Source organism: Plodia interpunctella, chromosome 4 (genome assembly GCF_027563975.2).
Source record: "Plodia interpunctella isolate USDA-ARS_2022_Savannah chromosome 4, ilPloInte3.2, whole genome shotgun sequence".
NCBI classification, from domain to species: Eukaryota; Metazoa; Arthropoda; class Insecta; order Lepidoptera; family Pyralidae; genus Plodia; species Plodia interpunctella.
In genome coordinates, this window is record NC_071297.1 from 4,677,060 (window position 1) to 4,696,203 (window position 19,144).

General features: G+C 34.7%; 3 protein-coding genes across 6 annotated transcripts; 1 reads left to right on the forward strand and 2 right to left on the reverse strand.

Annotated features, from left to right (window-relative positions):
* Positions 1-3,182: 3,182 nt before the first annotated feature.
* LOC128669425 (uncharacterized oxidoreductase YrbE-like) lies at positions 3,183-7,818 on the reverse strand. 2 transcript variants are annotated; one of them, XM_053744253.1, is made up of 7 exons: positions 7,707-7,818; positions 6,722-6,822; positions 6,008-6,259; positions 5,583-5,890; positions 4,571-4,810; positions 3,716-3,871; positions 3,183-3,410 (listed from the first exon to the last, which is right to left on the reverse strand). In XM_053744253.1, exons 2-7 carry the CDS (start codon positions 6,799-6,801, stop codon positions 3,271-3,273), a joined length of 1,176 nt encoding a protein of 391 aa, XP_053600228.1. In that variant the 5' UTR covers positions 6,802-6,822; positions 7,707-7,818; the 3' UTR covers positions 3,183-3,270. The 2 variants fall into 2 exon arrangements, with proteins under 2 accessions (XP_053600228.1, XP_053600227.1); XM_053744252.1 differs by lacking the exon at positions 7,707-7,818 and adding an exon at positions 7,181-7,332.
* Positions 7,819-13,292: 5,474 nt separating this feature from the next.
* Positions 13,293-14,569, forward strand: EMC10 (ER membrane protein complex subunit 10). Its single transcript, XM_053744220.2, has 5 exons — positions 13,293-13,484; positions 13,601-13,765; positions 13,874-14,145; positions 14,234-14,330; positions 14,407-14,569. Exons 1-5 carry the CDS (start codon positions 13,434-13,436, stop codon positions 14,488-14,490), a joined length of 669 nt encoding a protein of 222 aa, XP_053600195.1. The 5' UTR covers positions 13,293-13,433; the 3' UTR covers positions 14,491-14,569.
* Positions 14,570-15,199: 630 nt separating this feature from the next.
* On the reverse strand, positions 15,200-17,492 carry LOC128669404 (DEAD-box helicase Dbp80). Of its 3 annotated transcripts, none has more exons than XM_053744216.2 (2): positions 17,310-17,492; positions 15,200-17,053 (listed from the first exon to the last, which is right to left on the reverse strand). In XM_053744216.2, the coding sequence occupies exon 2, from the start codon at positions 17,042-17,044 to the stop codon at positions 15,647-15,649; it is 1,398 nt and encodes a 465-aa protein (XP_053600191.1). In that variant the 5' UTR covers positions 17,045-17,053; positions 17,310-17,492; the 3' UTR covers positions 15,200-15,646. The 3 variants fall into 3 exon arrangements, with proteins under 3 accessions (XP_053600191.1, XP_053600194.1, XP_053600192.1); XM_053744219.2 differs by having other exon boundaries at positions 17,261-17,369; XM_053744217.1 differs by lacking the exon at positions 17,310-17,492 and adding an exon at positions 17,160-17,296.
* Between the last annotated feature and the right edge of the window lie 1,652 nt (positions 17,493-19,144).

Below are 19,144 nucleotides of genomic sequence, written 5' to 3' on the forward strand. Positions count from 1 at the left end.
TAAATATTCATGTTGTTATGCTTCTTCACCTATGTTTGCACGATCGAATATTTGTGCAAATGCCTTGATGGGTGAAGGCGCGACTTGTGACACAATATTGCGGAAGACGTTTATGCCACACTGCGCACTCTTCAAGGAGCGCCGCAATAGTTTCACGTTTGAATTTCTTGAACAAACGTTATTACTGCTCCGATGGTAAAATGTTCCGCTAAAACAATTCACAATAGGGGAACTGTGATGTCAAAGGGAAAGAAGGTTGGCATACTTCGACATGCGAATTTAAACGCATCCATCTACCGATAAAGACGAAGTTTTGAGCGAAATAGATTGCATTGTCTTTATTGTATTATAAACATTGGTGAACAACTTTCTGATAGAATTGATTTCTTGTATTGTAGACATCGATATAAAAGTTTCATAGATTATTATTTATTTACATGCAAGTACAGAGCAAGTATATATATATATATATATATATATATATATATATATATATATATATATATATATATATATATATATATATATATATATATATATATATATATATATATATATATATATATATATATATATATATATATGTATTAATTTGCATTTCCTTCCTCAAATCGTCACATAAATGAATGATTTGAACTTCATTACTTTGCCTTTTCAAACCGTAATGGAGCTAATTACATTTCCAGTAAGGCTACGGGAACGGGTATTATAGCTACCCATAATACAGCTGCGGGCAGTAATTAAGAATTCAAAATAACTCTTTGTGACAGTGTTAACTACGTAAGATGCATTTAAATTGTATTCGCTTTTACTTTGTTACACCGGCACTCCTTAACAGTTATTAAATTGTTTTTATCGGCCATTTTTTTATCAAATTGAATTCCAATCGCAATTACTTCATTCTAACAATTTGTAAATACAAATAGGTAAATACCTATCCACCTCTGTTTAGTTTAGATGACACATTATATACTTACTTACTGCATGCAAGTCATATTGCAAGACAAGTTACATAAAAGTATTAATTAAACCCACGGAGGATTTGCCTAATCTTGTTTTATAACTTTGCAGATGAATACATAAAGTAAACTGGATTTACATTTAATGAAGACGGTATAACAGTAACGTTGGGATTCGAAAATTGTAGCCAATACGGTGGATCGTCGTGATATCCGCGGGCACGTAGCTAATGCGAAAGGGGCTCATTACATTGTGTTGACACCGACAAATGCCCTTTTACATATTCTCACTGAGATCCCGAAGATTGAGCCATGAAATTGAAAACGATCCCTTTGAAGAAATTTATTCCAGGCACGAACTGCTCTCCCACTCCGCGGAGGAGATTTGCTCGTTTATTTTTATGAAATTATTGAAGAAACACTCAATTCTAGTAATAACCGGTGATTTGATAACGTACCTACCTTCTAAGTATGTTGAACTACAATAACATTTTCAAATGCTTTGTTTTCTTTACGTCTAAGTAGGTACCTATACTTATCTTTATTTAACTAGGATTACTAATAATTTACTAACTTACATAAGTCAGTAATATAGGTATTAATTTATTACTTTTTCATTCATTAGTACTTAAATAAATTATGCTCTTATAGGCTAGTTCTGCCCGTTAACTTTCAATCTCATAAATTACTCAGCGAAAACTTTCTGTAAGAATTTTCCAACTTCACAACAGTAAAAATCAGAGAAAAGTACTCCCCCACTACTTTAAGCTTTTAACTTGCATTTAAGTTCAAAAAGAATTATGAATTGAAATTGAAAAGATGTAAAAGTTGATATGCTGAAGTTACCTACTATGCATGTTGTACCAGTACCTATCTCCTATTATAATAATTTCCGGGGGAAACCTTCCATTTGAAACTAATACGCATTATTATATTCATATTTAAACGCAAGTTTTACTTATATCTATTTAAATTGATATCATAATATAATGTAAGTATAAAATAAAAGTAAGAATAATATAAGTATTCACTTTTTCCAGTCCTATGATACAAATTATATGATACCAATTGAAATCATGTAATGATTCCACAATAAACGTATTTATATTTGAAACTCAATTTATATGGCGAGCTAAACAACTTTTGTACTTTTTCACCCCGCTTGCCAGCCACACGTTCTCTATTACTCGAAACTCCAGCTCTCCATTATCTCTGCGACCGTATTTGTTTTAAATTTCCTACCATTTTTTTGTCCAAAACACACATTGGGTTTCAGTGTATATTTAGTGCACTGACTGCGAAACCAAACTGGAGAACGTTTTACATTTTCAGCGACAAAAGTTCAAAAAATGTTCTGTAACAATAATTCGGAAGCACATTTCTCCCGCCTTTTACGTCATAACTGGCGCGTAATGACCTCATCGTATAAAGAAGCAAAAATATCGCGAACGCAATTCGTCATGTCATTATGCAAGGAAAGGGCGAACTTTACGAGTATAATAACGTGAGATGTCTGACTCGGTATGCCTCGTGAATGTTGAAACGCTCTTTATTGTGCCGTGTTTTATGTGAACGATTAACCTTTTAATGTTAGCCGACCGGTCAAATTAAAATCCTATCTAAAAATATATTTCTTATTAACTTTTGTCAGGGCTCGAGAATACCAACATGAAATCATTTATACATGATAACGCAAAAATAATACATATAAAATCATTAACATTAAGTACACTTACTTATTTTAAAAAAGCCGAATTCAAAACGGGTAGACTTAATTTGTATTAGATGCATGGCTACCTGATGAAGTTATTTTGTCAAATCATGCGGTTAATGAAAAGCCCTTTTGTAAAGTCATCTGGTATTTTCTTAACAAATCCCTTAACAAAACAAATTTCCGTTTTATTTTCTGATGGACCTAAGAAATTTAATAAAAAAGACAGGTGTACAATCAAGGTGAACGTGATGTGGCTGGAAATGTGGGAGTACTCATCAGAGCTCATTGTGGCAACACAATGACAGCAATCCAAGGAGTTCCAATAGCGAGCATTCCTCGAGATTACGTGATGTGACAAATCCAGTTCTTTCAATGCATCTAATAACCTATTTAGGTATATCTACAATGTTTTTCTCTTTACAAGAGAAATATTGACTTCTGATTTCACCTCACATTTTATAGAACTACTTAGCGGTGTCTCTATGTTCTGAAAAAAAAATGTTCTTAAATAGGTAATTGATAATTATGTACAAAATTTATTTTCGGAATCCATAAAAAAAAATTAAGTTTAAGTCATTAGAGAACATTGTCGATAGTTTAGGAGTAGACAGCGGGAATGTTGTCACTGGACCAGTCGATGTCGACGGACTTGCCGGTGCGTGCGCTCTCTTCCGCGGCGGTCGCGATCTTACTAACCGCTAGCGTCTGCCAGCTGGTCACTTCAAGAGGGACGCCATCTGTAAAAGAGGCAAATTTATAGGCATATACTTAGGATTTCAATGGAAAGATCAAAAATACAACTTAGACTAATAAAGAAAAATATTTTGGCTATGCAATTTCCATAAATGAACCGGCATAGCTAGCGAGCTAGTCAAGTCATGCTAATATTTAACCTTCTCTAGTGAGAGAGGTGCCCAAAGTTTTAATAACAGAAATTCGATTAAATCTAACCTGCAAAAATCTATAATTATGTTACTATGAAATATCGAGATTAATTTAGTAAGAAAAGCAACAATTACTTAACAATCAAACATGTACTCACGCTGAACAACATCCAAGAAATGTTCCAATTCGTGTTTGTAGGCGAGCTTGTAGCGGGACGGGAACGAGTAGAAAATGGGGGTCTGCTTGAGTCCCTCCTGACCGATGAGGGCCTCTGTGGAGTGGCACGGCCTTTCGTTCTCGACCTTAATCATACCTGAAATAAAATAAATTATAACAAAGATCACAAATCAAACAAAATCAATAACAAAAATATGCGTACTATACTTTTAAACGTATAATAGTGGTCGTGATATACATCGTTCAATCACAACCACAACCGCAACTTCAATTTAAATCTATTTCAAGGTATGATATACATAAAGATGAACCCATCTAGGTAAATTCAGCCCAAATATATTCAACCAGCTTTTTCTCGCGTACGGAGTAGAACAAATTCCCCATAGGAACTATATGCTTCTCCATACCTACTGCTAACTATACGTATGAAACATTTCAAGAAATTTAGCCTTTATAAATATTCGGCAACGTCTACAATTTTGTAATAATGAATACTAGTATTATATTGACAGTTTCGGGCCAAAATAAAGTGAAAAATAAAATTAGTGTCCTCCTTCTACTCCATAGAGAACCCGAATGAGGCCAATGATAGGGCAATTGCCGGCCCTACCATGAAACATAAATAATGTACACGTCATTGCGTCCGCACGTTCACATACACGATACGTATCCGTATGGGAAAAAGATACAGCATGTGGACTTTAGTAACGTGCTAATTACGTGCTAATGGTATGTTTCGTGACAGTCCTTAAGGTCTAAATTAATATAACTTATTTGCCATTTCGACTTGAAAAGTATACACGTTAGAAAGTTATAGAAATTAAAGTATACGTACCCTTATTGCCGAAAACTTCTAATCTTTGGTCATAACCATAGGCAGAGAAGCGGCTGTTGTCCCCTAGAGCCACGGCTCCGGAGGGGAATGTGAGGAGGAAGGCGATGGTGTCGAAGTCGTCGATGGCTTTGACCTCGGGGATGAGGGCAGAAGCGGAGGCCTGCACGCGCACCGGCAGCTCGCCCAGCACCCAGCACGACATGTCGAAGTCGTGCACCAGGCAATCATGGAACACACCACCTGGTAATGATTTACATTTTTGCAGCCGGTTTTGATAATAGATCGTCGTTATTACAGTCTCTTTCTACAGAGCTGATTTTTTCAGACGAATATAAAATTTTTATTTATATGATATCGACTAAAAAGTAAATTTTAAGTTCATTTCTACAGTCGAGCAACTGATGATTTTTTCTTGGTGGAATTTATAATTTCATAAATATTTAATATGACTATAATATAATTAACTTGTTGGGCCTTGATTTATATGTAGCTATCTGTTGTTGTTGATATGTTATAAATGTAATTATGATACAAATAAATATTATGTATTTTAGTCAAAGGTCATCATCATCAGATAACACAAACTTATTTATATGTGTAAGAGAAGAAATCACCAATCTATAAAATATGAACTAGAGACACAACTCTCATTGTGTGAAAACTTTTATTTATAGCTTTCGAACAAACATTTATTTTCAATGGCTTTCTTTGTGAACAAATTGCTTTCATGTGACGTCACACGCAAATGTCATTTAGGGTGGGTTGCATAACTTTAACTTGCGCAGAAAAACGTAAACTATTGAAATATTTATTGTGAAATGTAACGTGAAATATTTCAAAAACGACTGAACCGATTTTGATGCTCCACGAACTTAAAAAAATGTCTAAACGCAAAAAAATCAGCGCAAAATGTGACAGTGCAGCTCACCCTTAGAATGGAGCGTTCGTACGATTTAAAAAAATAATGATAGTTCAAACAATATTTAAAAAATTTCGCCAGTACAGAACATACCTGAAGTTTTCAAGTAGTCAATAGTTGGCAGTGGAGAATCTCTTGCGGTAACTTTGAGAATTTGGACATGACCAACTTCTCCCTTGCGCACTCTTTCTTTGAGGCCGCTGTAAGCGGGGTCGAAGCGCCGGTTGAAGGCGGCAAAGAGCGTGCGCCCTTTGGCTTTAGCTGCTTCGTAGCATTTTTTGGTGTCCTCGATGTTCTCAGCGATGGGCTTCTCGCAGTACACGTCCTTGTTGTTGGCGATCGAGTTGACGACAATGTCGTGGTGAGTCCAAGTTGGGGAAGCGATGAAGACTACATTGACACTGCAAATCAAAATATTAATAATGCAGTTCTCGTTTCATTAAATACACAGTGATATTAATCTTTAATGTCGTGGATTCATATTAATCTTTCATTTTCTAATACAAAGCCATACATACCTCTTATCTTCATAGACGCGTTTGGATTCAGCCGAGGTGATTAGGTGAACATTATCACCGAACTTCCAGTACTTCCTCAAGTCTGGGAAGATTTCCTTGCGATCATCCACCACATACTTCAGGACAATGCGGGGGTTGTTAACGATGCTGGTCAAGTGGATGGATCCAGCTCGGCCGAGGCCGAACAGAGCACCGACCACTGGTGCAGCCTGAGACTTGGCGGCATGGTTCCTGGTGCTGAAGTTTAAATACCTGGCGCAAAGAAATTGAAATATTACGAGTGTTACTCGAGTACTTTTAAATCTAAATTTAGTAATGGTATGGAGCATACCATTTATAATTGGCGGTTAAGTGCAATTTGAACTCGCATTTGTTAACACAAGGTACGCCATATTAAGTTTTTTTTCATAACATACATACCTATATGTATAAGTTTCTAACCCAAAGACGTTCAGCATGTTACGTAACTTAAAATAAACTCGTTGTTCGCCGCGAACTTAGACCTCACGAAAACCGATTTTGATGCTGCACGAACTTAAAAATTCTATTGGCCTACATACCTTTTAAATTTCATCAAAATCGGACCAACAACGGTTCGAAAGTTATCGCGTTACAAACAAAGAAACAAACAAACATACATACACACATCGATTATTTTTATTTTGGAAATCAGTTGAAAGGCTTAATAAATTAAGGCTGATACTTGGTACTTACTCTGTGTGTAAGTAGTCTTCAGGTGGGTACGTCTGCTTCAAACTGTAGGGAGAAGGTCCGGCAAACTTCTTTGTAGCCATTGTGAATAAAAAGTTTAGTACCTGAAATCATTGGAAATGTAACTTATAAGGTAAGTAAGCAGGTTTACAGATTAGTAAAAACTAAGTTTGTCTGTTTAATTCTAATTCCTTTAATGTAATTCTAATTCCTTTTATGTATGTATTAAAATGTATTTAAATGCAATAGCATTTAAATACATTTTAATTTAAATAACTTATATATTTTAAATGCATTGTAAAAAAAACCAACAAATACAAATAAATTAATTAATACATTTCAAAAACCAGCCGCGCCTCCATGGAACCTTTTCCGTGAAAATTTAGGAATAAATAGTTCAGAAGCACGGCCAGTCAGTAGGTAAAATTCTTCAAAATCTATTGAAATTTACCAAGTACGTACCTAAAGAAATACAATGAGAGATGCCTTGCCGTGACACCGACAAAGTCTGTTATGACCAATGGCAGATTTGGAACTCTTAATATACATTCGTAATAGAGTAAGATAAAACGAAAGTTATATAATTTTATGGAGTAGTGTTATTGGTGCCACAGATAGATAACAACAACGGTGCAACAGAGAAGTATTTGGTTGCTCCGAAAAAATTGTATTCTGAATTCGTATAAAAAAGATAATATGTTTAGTTAGTTAATTTTTAAAAACATCGTTAGTTTCATCCAATAACTAAGTTCTCACAAATATTTAATTTTATATTTGACAATATTACATGTATCCATAGATTTAATACCAATTTATATTAATATTATAAAGAGAAAAGACTTGTATTTTTTGTTTGTTTGTAATGAATAAACTAAAAAACGACTGTACTGAGTTTGATGAAATTAGGCACAGATATAGACGAAACGTTCAAGGCTACTTTTTTACATAGGCTACTTTTTATATTTTTATAGAACAAAACACTACTTACCTAGTGAAGCAAAGTTTTATAAAAAAAAATCTAGCAATTTCTCAAACGGACAGGGATTTTTCCGCAATGAAAGGCACCCTATGTCCCTCTCCTTACTTCAAACTTCAAGCACCTGTAGGTAACATATAGTTATGCAGAATTTTAAGAATATTGGTTGAGCAGATAAAGTGTGAAGAGGTAACAAACTAACTTATTTTCGCATTTATATGTAAATATATTATTACCTAAAACTACTAAATTCCCTCCTGGTTATGGAATCTCTATAAAACAAAATTCTGAATTGTTATCGTAACCTATGCTACCAGATATTACAAATCAAAACAAGTTTATGGAAATACGCAAGTTCTCATCAAACACACTTATGTTAAAAACATTATAATTATGAGAAACTGCATGGAAATTTCCTGATCCCATTAAAACAATAAAATGAAGATAAGAAATATTTATTGCTTACTTAAAAATATTAACCATATCTGCTAATGATTAGCCATTTAGTTAGTACACAAACTAATACGCCTAATAAATAGATGATTATTAAACGATCATATCATTACATAACAGTAGGGATTTGTGATAAAACATACTTATGTGGGCGCACTTTATCGCCGCTCAGCGATTTATGAAAATTAAAGAAACTTTTATCTTTGTCTTCAATAGTTTTTGGTATGAGTCTTTTCAAATCTAAAATAACAATGAGTTTAAGCACTGGCGATATATCTTTATGATTTGTTTGCTGATGGAAATAGCGAATATTTCTATCTTTGACACTAATGCCGGCAGAACATTATCGCTAACCTCTGACAGATGCCGACACGAATGCATGAACACTGCGTAGTTTGTATGAGTTTTATTTACTGCAATTAACGCCAGCTTTGTATACCGAATCCGCCAAAGTTCAGCGACCATCTGTTCCGCGATAGTGTAGAGCCGGCATAACAAAGGTCCCAATTCCCAATGACGATTAAGTATGATTTACGGCTCAAAAGACAGACGATGTACAATATCACAAATTTTAATAATACTTAGTATTATTTACAACAAACTTTGTTGTCAATCTCAAGTTAAGATGCTTAACACCTTAATGCAATAAACGTTTTTGTGTGCCACTGTTAGCATAGTAATAGTCATAAGTAGGTACAGCGTTGCCAGACACCCCGATTTTGGCGGGACGCCCTATTATGAGTGCAGAATTTACTGTAACTCATTTTAGGATTTGAAGTCGCAATTAAAAACAAACACGAAATCGGCATACTTTTAAACAAATTGTGATTTTATAAAATAACCTAATTTAAATTTTCAATAACAATACTTACAACACATCCGTTATATATAAAGAATAATTCCTCTTTTTTACTCATTAGTTCTCAAAATCCTGCTTTGCCCATAAAAAATCTGGCAACGCTGAGCCTATCTACTTTTCATTTCATATTACCAAAATGCACTTTGATATCGTACTATTTATTACTGACCTATGTATAGAAAGAGGCGAAATTCATTACCAATGGACGGGATGGGCATGTTCAATTATCTCGTATCAGCCCGATACTGACGTGAGCTAGGAGCGGCCTTCGATGATATCATAAATTGCATGCACGATGATGGTTGGACACTGTCATCTATAAATTTAATTTAATTACATATTTGTTAAAAAACTAAATTCTTGCACCTATACGTATGAATGAACTTTATGGCTAGATTTCAAGATACCGTGTCGCCACGTCCACTAATATATTGGTATGTATATGTTATAGTTAACACTAGTTATATATATAACGAATTTTCCCTAGTTAGAACTAGTTTTTATTACGAGCCTTTGTGAAAACTAGAATTAGGTGCTCAAAATTTAATATTATCCCCAGTAAAAATTCGTTCTAATACAAAGTAAGTATAATGCTATAATTAAAATAAGCTGTAGGGCTGTAGTAATCCCTAAATATAAAAATAAGATACAATATTGATATCACATGTCAGCCGGCAACGCGTTGTTTAATTTTACGGTTGCCCGCGCCCAATATTTTTATCACGGATATGTAGGTAGCGACTAAATATCCATCAACTTATTCATACTTTGATACCTATCAAATAATGTAAAATATTTTACACCGATTCAAAATTACTAACCCGGTCCCCGATCCGAAGAGTAAAAGTTTATGGTTTAAAGTACACATACATTGAGATGATGCAACTGCATAAAATTTTTTACTTTGTTACATTTGAATAAGAAGTGTGTGGTGTAAAGTGTCCATTATACAAAATACATAGGTAGACTACGCCTAAATATGACAATAAAACTAGGCTAAAATCAATGTAAAGTTTGTAAAAGGCATTCCAAATTTGAATTCGAATCAAACAAAGAACAAATAAGCAGTTAAATTGAACAAGTACCTACCTAAGTAGGTATTTGTGGCCAGATCAGCGTACGAGTATATGGGCCAGGCCAGGCCGCCAAAAATACTTTTGTCACGTTCTATTAAAAGGTCTTCAGATTGATAGCACGTATCCTAGGTTCTATTCGTATATTAGGAATTAAAGCTCAAGCTAACTAACTGCATTTTTCAATTAGAGCGCCGTCTAACAGTTGAGACCGTAACAATAACACCATGACACGTTACCGCATGTAGCGGATACGAACTCGATACGATGTGTTTCTGCTAAAACTTCCATTTTTTTGGAATTATCATTTAGTATTTCGGAAAAGTTTTCAGCTACATACGAGTAGCCCATTTTAATATAGGTACGAGTAAGCCATTGATACTCGTGATGATAATAATGAATAACTAATGTTTCAAATAGAAAAATCTTGATATTACTAAGCAAGCTGAAATAAAAGCTGCTCTACTTATTAGTAAGTACAATGTCTAACGGAAAATCATCGGGAGAGAAGAATATTATCATAGGGATGATGGCGGAGATGCGGTTATTCAGCTCGATATTGGTTTACTTCAGGAACCCCTGAAGGCGACTAGCTTGGGTATCCTGTTCAAGATATTGGTTCCACGCCACGGCTTAAACAACCCAAGATAAACGTGCGACTCAGAAGACACCGCAAAGACACAGAAAAATAACCTGGTGCAAACTTCTGGTAAAGACCATGTGGGAACACGCCTACAGAGAAGACCGAAATTCGGCTGATCTAATGATGTAAGAGAACAGCCGTGTAAAGTTAATAGAGATTAGGTACTTAAGATCGATATCGATTGCATAAACTGAGGGAGGCTACAACCGTGTGGTCGAATGCTGAGAAAAATATATGTAAAATATTTCTCTATGTATATTAAAAACATTTAGTTTCCGCTCTCGCTCCCGCGAGCGTACCCAGAGTGGCCTTGGCAACTCCGTCACAGTCACCGCTGCCTCCGTGGATAAATAATTCCACTCGCGCTTATCCACTTCAACTAGTACTAAATTAAGTTTGTCCCGACTGTCTGCCCTGCGAACAATGCATGGCGCATCGAATGTTCTTTTTATATAAGTATTTTTCAATCACTCATGATCCCCCAGAAGTTTTCCTAAGTCTATATTTTTTTTCTTTACAGATGAGAGTGAAGCCATCATTAAAAAATATATAAAGCTAATTACAAATACTTTGTTGAACGATTGAATCAAATCAAATCGTTTATTCAGAAATCAGGCCTTGACTTTTTCACGTCATATTTGAAATTAAATAATAGTAGCATTTCGAAACAATCACTGTTAAGAAAAAATGCCGAAAGAACCTCATTTAAATAGTTTTGGTCCCTGTTATGCCAGTAGGCTTGCCATTTTTTTAATAAAAATATATAAATTTATTTTTTTGTACGTCTTTCTTGGCATTTCTATGTTTATGTAGGTACTTATGTAGATGTACTAAATAGAGACGCATAGACTGTGCTTTCTGTTATGAGACTTTAACTGCAATAATCGACGTACGAGTAAACATATTTAGTAATGACCAGCAAAAGAGATGAGTAGAATCTAGATAATGAAATATCCTGCGGAATTCCAGTTTTATTGTAACAGGCAATTTGAGCTCAAGAATTCCAATAATGTTCCAATAAAGCCAAAATTATTTTACTCATTTATCTCATTGCGGGTGATGTTAAAAAAGATGTATTATGTTACTAAACCCGATTACCCTCCTGGAGTTTCCCTTGTGCTCAAAGAGAATGTATTGAAGCGGAATGCTCCACGTCAGGGTAAAGGGAGTATTCATCTTTAATTTCATCTCGTATGAGAATCCGTAAAAAGATCTCAGACCCCAAATTCTTCTAAAAAAAGTTGTTGTAATCTATACTATTATTACAAAGCGGTAAGCGTTTGTAAGTTTGTGAGTTTGTATGTTTGAGGCGGGTAATATCCAAAACTACCGAACAGATTTCAAAAATTCTTTCAGCATTAGAAAGGTACATTATTCAAGATTGCTATATTTTATCTAAAAACTCCTGCGGGAGCGAAGCCCCGGGCAACATCTAGTTTTACATAAAAACTGGCCGTTAACGGATAACGGACGAATCGACTACTTACATTCTAAACAGCTTAAGTCTTCAGTACTAAGATTTCAGATTTCTATGTATTGTTATTTATATTATACTAGCGGCCCGTCTCGGCTTCGCTCGGATAAAAATATAATAATAAAAACATAAACAATAAATTGTACACCCCTCAGGAATCACACTATTTATTGGCGAAAACCGCATTGAAATGCGTGGAGTGGTTTTTGAGTTTATTGCGAACAGACATTCAGACAGACGCGGCAGAGGACTTGTTTTATAATATGAAGGATAATGTGTGGATTAACTGTTATTGTTCAATGGTTACTTACGACGAGAATCGTGTTATATGCACTTTCCAACAAAGTATTATTTATCGGTTAATCCGACACGTGCGTGCCGCGGTCAGGAATTAACGACTTAGATTGGGAACCAAGTCGGAACTTCGAAACTAATGAGATAAACTCTTTCATCTTGTTTACCTACTGCTGATTGTACCTACTACCTACTTAGATACAAACAACATGGAATTAGTAGGTATTCCGGAGTATACCTACTACCTAATTCCATGAAAAACAACTAATAAAAATACTCAAACATACTCTTCGGTGACGACCTCTGTGGCGTAGTTGTCACCGTGTGCCCATCCTCTTGACGTTCTAAGTTCAACTCATGGAATTAGTAGGTACTCCGTACGAAGTACTTATTAAATCCATGTTTTTAACATATAAGTTTTCAAAAAAATTGCAACTACGTATATCTAAGAACTAGTCGAGGAGTCCCTGGCGAAAGCTACCGCTATAGCGATCCGGTTCAAATCTATTCATACATACAGTACATAATACCCTCTATTTATCTACCACAGAAATATTATTTTTGTGTATCCGTTGGCCACCATATGACCAGAAACAGCCATTGTAGGCATACTTTGATGGGTATAATTTCCAACAAAGTAGGATTTTTGACCGCGCGAGCGAAGCGAATTGTTGACAGCTCGAGGTTTGAGCTGTCAACCATTCAACAACATGGGATACGAATTAAAAAAAGTATAATACGTTTGTCATTGTCAGTGTTGTCACGTCAATGTCAGTGAAAGAGTGGCAAATGGCATTGCACTTGCAATTTGCACTGCTGAATTTTGGACTAGGTACCTATACGGATTAGATCAATTTAAGAAGTAATTACAATTTAAAGTTTATTTTTCTGTATTTTGGATATTTTTTTTTCTAAACTGCTACAACATCCATCAGTATACACGATGAAAACCATTTTAAAATTGATTTATTTTATCAAAATATTCCAATATGCGGTATGTACAAATATGTATTTGTAGTGACCAATTTTCTTGTATCTGTTTATTTCTATTCTGATGGTATGGTATACCTATTACACGACAGTCTAGTCGATTTATTATTATTTTTTTAGATTTGCATTGACTATGATGGATGGCTAAACATTAAAATTGAACATACAATAAATTGTAATGAAAAGTATTGTACTCGGGGAAACATTGGGTTAAAGAGTATTCGATCTGGAATTTCGTCAATAGAACAAACCCCTTTTACCAAACAACACATTCAAGAACTGAAAGTAAGTACTTATTTTCAAGAGGCATATTTTGAAAACATAAAATCTCATAAGATTGTGTAATTATTCTAGTGTTAAATGTTATTTTCACACACTTTTTTATTTTTTTAGGAAATAGCAGAGTATGATGGCTTTTATTCTATCAGAACTATAGTAACTTCTGCAGAAAATAGAGAAACAGAATTTTTGTCATCAGTAAAAGCTAGAGCTTTTTTGGAAAGTGGGCTATCTGATGTAATAAATGCTTGGGTTTTACCTAATGGAGCTGTGATTGTTGTCAGTTTCCAAGTGGCAAATTCTTCTCGACCCCTAAAATATGAATCTGACAAAGGATATTCAATAAATTCCAATTTCTATCTCCGTCATGTGGATCAGGCACCTGTGTAGGTTTTTGGTTTTAAAACTTGCATTGAATGAATGTGTTTAAAAAAAGTAATTTTTATTAAGTAATAATTATAATTTTTATTTCAGCCCTGACACAGCTTCTTATATACAAAAATTGGAACGTGAAAGAGAGGCTAGAGAAAAGGGGGATGTCAAAGATAACAGATCATTTTTAGCAAAATATGTAAGTGTATATCAGTTCAGGTAAAATCATATAAAAAGATCTACATAATATTGATGGATATTTCATTTTGTTTCAGTGGATGTATATTGTTCCCATTGCTATCTTTGTGATGATATCAGGAGCTACAAATCCCGAGCCTGCAGCTCAATCGGCTCGTTAATAGTATAATCTTTAGAAAATGTAAAACTAGTGAAATGAAGTTAGTGAAGCATCTGTAATAAATAATAAAACCTGTTTTATTTTTATTAATTCATTATTCCCAATAGTCCCATTCTCATAAAACCATTCTACAGTATTTGTATTGCCTGTCTATTTTTGAGTGTTCAGTTATACACAATGCATATTTTAGTTTTGTTGTTGTTTCTATTCAACATAACATATGGTCTGTTTATAAAGAGTAGAACATTGATTTTAACTATGTTTATTATCATTGCAATCCAAATATTCAAGATGATTGATAAATACCCAGTGCTGTAATATAGGAGCTATAGATTCTTGAAAATATATTTTCATATAAGAATATCCTGGGTAAATAATATATGTATGTCATTACATATTTTCTTTTTTGTATAAATAAATACTTACACAACATATTAAAAGTAAATAATATGTACCTAGTGACCTTATCACTACATATTATTAAAATGATCTTATAACATTTGTTGTGTTATAGATGTTGACATTCAAAATTAAACAAAATTGTGCAAATTCCTTCGAAACAATTTAAAAGAATGTTCCATATCATCATCATTTTCCAAGTCTATATCAACTGCTGGATATAGGCCTTTCTTTTTTCGTAGCACTTCCTATGGTCCTGTGGGAATGTTAATGTTAAAAAAATGCTATAATATACATAATAAAAATAAATATATCTTTAACATTGTTTATTAAAATCTACATATAGGTACATTATATGCAGTGCAACATCTTGTTATTGTAGGTAATGCAGGAAATTCAAGTACAAAAATAAATCTTATAACTATGTACTAGTCTTTTCTATTTCTTCAGCATCCTAAATGTCCAAAAGCTTGATCTTTTTGCCTAAATGTGCTTCAATATTGTTGCAAATTTCCATTGCCAATGGAGAATCAAACTAATAGCAATTCCAGCTTTGACAAACCTTCTGGTGCATTCCATTCTATACAAATATATTTCACAGTCTGCTTTTCATATCCATTGGCATGTATAAATATATCTTTAACATTATTAAATTTAAACCTGCATATAGGTACATTATATGCAATGCAACAGTTTGTTATTGTTATGCAGGAAATTCAAGTACAAAAATAAATCTTAACACTAACATTAAAGAATAACTATGCACCAATCTTTTCTATTTCTTCAGCATCCTCAATGTCTAAAAGCTTGATTTTTTTCCCAAAATGTGCTTCAATATTGTTACAAATTTCCATTGCCAATGAAGAATCAATCAAATTTATAGCAATTCCAGCTTTACCAAACCTTCCTGTGCGTCCAATTCTATGCAAATATGTTTCACAGTCTGCTTTTTTATTCATATCCATTGGCATGTCAAAATTCACAACAAGGGTAACTTGTTCTACATCTATACCTCTAGACAAAACATTAGTTGTAATCAATACCTTCTCCAAGCCTGCTCTGAAGCGATCTAACACAGCTATTCTCTGTTCTACAGTCAATTCTCCTGAGAGCACAGCAACAGAGTGACCATCTTTAGACATTTTTTCTGACAGCCACCCTGCTGTTTTTCTTGTGTGACAAAATATGATAGCTTGACCAATAGTAATAACACCGTATATATTACAAATCGCCTTATACTTTTCTTCAGAGCTTTTACATTTCACATAATATTGCTTTATGTTATCCAAGGACTCTTCTTCACGCAAAAGTCTAATAATTATTGGATTTGGAACAATTATTTCAGCAAACTCCATGACTGCACTGTCATAGGTGGCAGAAAAGAACATCATTTGGCAAGTACTTGGTAAGCATTTATGGATGCGGATGCATTGGTCTTGATGCCCTTGCCTGTCTATCATGACATCGGCTTCATCCAACACAAACACTCTAATCTTGCTTAAATCAAACATGCCAAACTTCACACCCCAATCAAGCATCTTGCCTGGTGTGCCAATAATTATATGGTCAGTAATCTTAGTACCTCTTGGCACTTCTTCCCCCCTAACAGCATACTTAAGTTTAATCTCAGGACAAAATTTTGCCATTTTAGCAGCAACTTCACCAGTTTGAATTGCAAGTTCATAGGTGGGACTGAGACACAACACTTGAGGGTAATTTTTTGAAGTATCAACTCTGCTCAACATAGCAAGTACAAATGCAGCAGTTTTACCAGTACCAGACTGAGACTGTGCAATCATGTTTTGTGGAGGATCAGCCAACAATGTTGGTAAAGCCGTTTCTTGAATTTTAGAGGGTGCATTGAACCCCATATCATAGACTCCTTTCAACAGGTTGGGTTTCAAATGAAGAGCTTCAAATGTTTTCACAGAATAAAGAGGTGAGTTCGGATCTTTTCTTTGAATTTCAATATCTAACTTTGACTCAACTAAACCTTGCCTTATTATTTTCATTAATAGAGATGCTTCTGCTGGATTTGCTGCATCTGGAGCATCGTCAGATTCAGCTGTCTGATCAAGAGATTTCTTCAGGCCCAACCCAGCTACTTTGTTTGTGATTTCTAATTCCTCTGCTTTTTGTCCCCATTGATTAGCCATTTCTGAGACCTGGAAATATATGTCGCTCAATAAATTATTCAGTTATACAAATTTATCGCACGTAGATGGGGATTTCTATCACACTACACTAAATCAAGAAAAACAAAGTACCAACTTGCAAAGAACTAAGTTTTTTTCAGTTATTATAACCAACTAATATAAGCCGAAAATGATCATTATGATACGAATACGTAGGTACTTATGAATATTTCTTACAATAAAATAGGTACGGCATGAAGCACTGTCCTTTTAGGTAGGTACTTACTTTTTAGCGTAGGTATTCTCAAGTCACCTAGATCAAGCTCAAACTACCTATAGCAATTTGGAAAATATGTTTGAAGTTTGTAATTTTGACAGTATGATTTTTTTAAAGTACTGTTCGTATCGCAACATTGGTTGCAATCATGTTGCAACGCGCGCTTGATGAGCTGTCTGAAACCGAATGAACATAAAAATGAATGAATCCGAGCCGCACACATAGATTTAGAAGCTTAAGTTTAGAAAGCGGCGCGCTATCTCTGCCCGCACACATTGATAAAATCGTAGATTTTATGCAAAAGAAAATATAAATACTTTCTTCACATTCCTTCCTTTTTCCAAACGGAAAAAAGTTAACGCATGGATTTAATAAGTACACGGAGTACTTACTAATAGACAGTATTACTGCACATTTATCCCGCCAGAGTACAGCACTGTATGTTAAGTGCACAAAAGCTTTGCCGCCTTTTGCTATGTCGATTAAAACGTTTATTTTAGAGTACTTTATTAATCCTTTCATTATGCAAGCATTCGTTTGTAAAAATATACAACAATGTAGCATATTCGGGTGCAGAAATATTGGGAAAAATCGTTTTCCATAAGATAAAAAACTTCGAAAACTATGGGATACGGCTCACGATGTAAATTTTTCAAGCCAGTAAACGGTCGAAAAAAAGCTCCGAACACTTCACACGTGAAGACTTATTAAAATATGGACTTAAATAAGTCTCCGACCAACTTCAGCGTCTCGTCATACCAGCCCTGTTCAGTTAATTTATCAAGTCAGCAACTCATATTTTCGTTCAAGACGATTCTGTACGGCGAGCATTGCAATCTCTTTACACAGGCCCCTTTAAGATAGTGGGACGCGCTAGTGATGGTAAAACCATAACCGTAGATATCAAGGAACGAATTCAACGATCAGCGTTGATCTTTTTCTTTTTTTAAATATATAAAGAACAAATTGAATGACTGACGGACTGACATATCAACGTACAGCCTAAACCGCTGGGTCTAGAAACTTCAAATTTGGCACGTAGGTTCCTTATGTGGCCTAGGGGTGCACTAAGAAAGGATTTCAATCAAAATTCATCCTCTAAGAAGGTCCCCTTTCACCTCCTTAGAGGATCCAAAGTTCGTATGGGGAAACCAGATTAGTTAATTTGTTTCGTTTGAAACTTTACAGGATTACTTCTATCAAAAAATTAGTAAATCCAGGTCTCCGGATTTTTCAAAAAATTACCCCTAAATGGGGGAAAAGGGGCTAATAAAGTCAAATATCAACATGGGTATTGTTTGTACGGTTTTTCGGGTCGCTGATTACGAATAACACAACGTATTTGAAATCTAACGTGGTGGAAGTGAAATACCATCATCCCTATTAGGGTGGAATGGGGTTGTTATGATTATATCAAAGCCTGGGTGTTCGTCAATGCAAATGTCGCAATACGTCATCCATTTTACAGCAGACGAGGTGGCCCTTCGAGGTCAATTCTCCAAGGCCAATAAGATCGTGTGATTTGACCCTGCTAGACTTTTTCTATATAGAAACCTATTTTACACGACTTTATCTCTTACGGTGTAGACAGAGCAAAGACACATCACGCGGGCGAAGCCGCGGGCAACGTCTGTATGTCTGTTTGTCTGTCACTAGCAGCGATAGCTAAATAGTTGAAATTACTTTTTATAGTAATTAACAGTAATAGTAAATACAAAAAATGTTTAATTTATGTTTGTGGATAATAAAAAACCGGGCCGTAAAACGTCATGGAAAATGGGACGGCACGTGTTGCAGAAAGCGGGAGTGGGAGTTGGAGCGGGAAATGGGAAGGAGACACATAG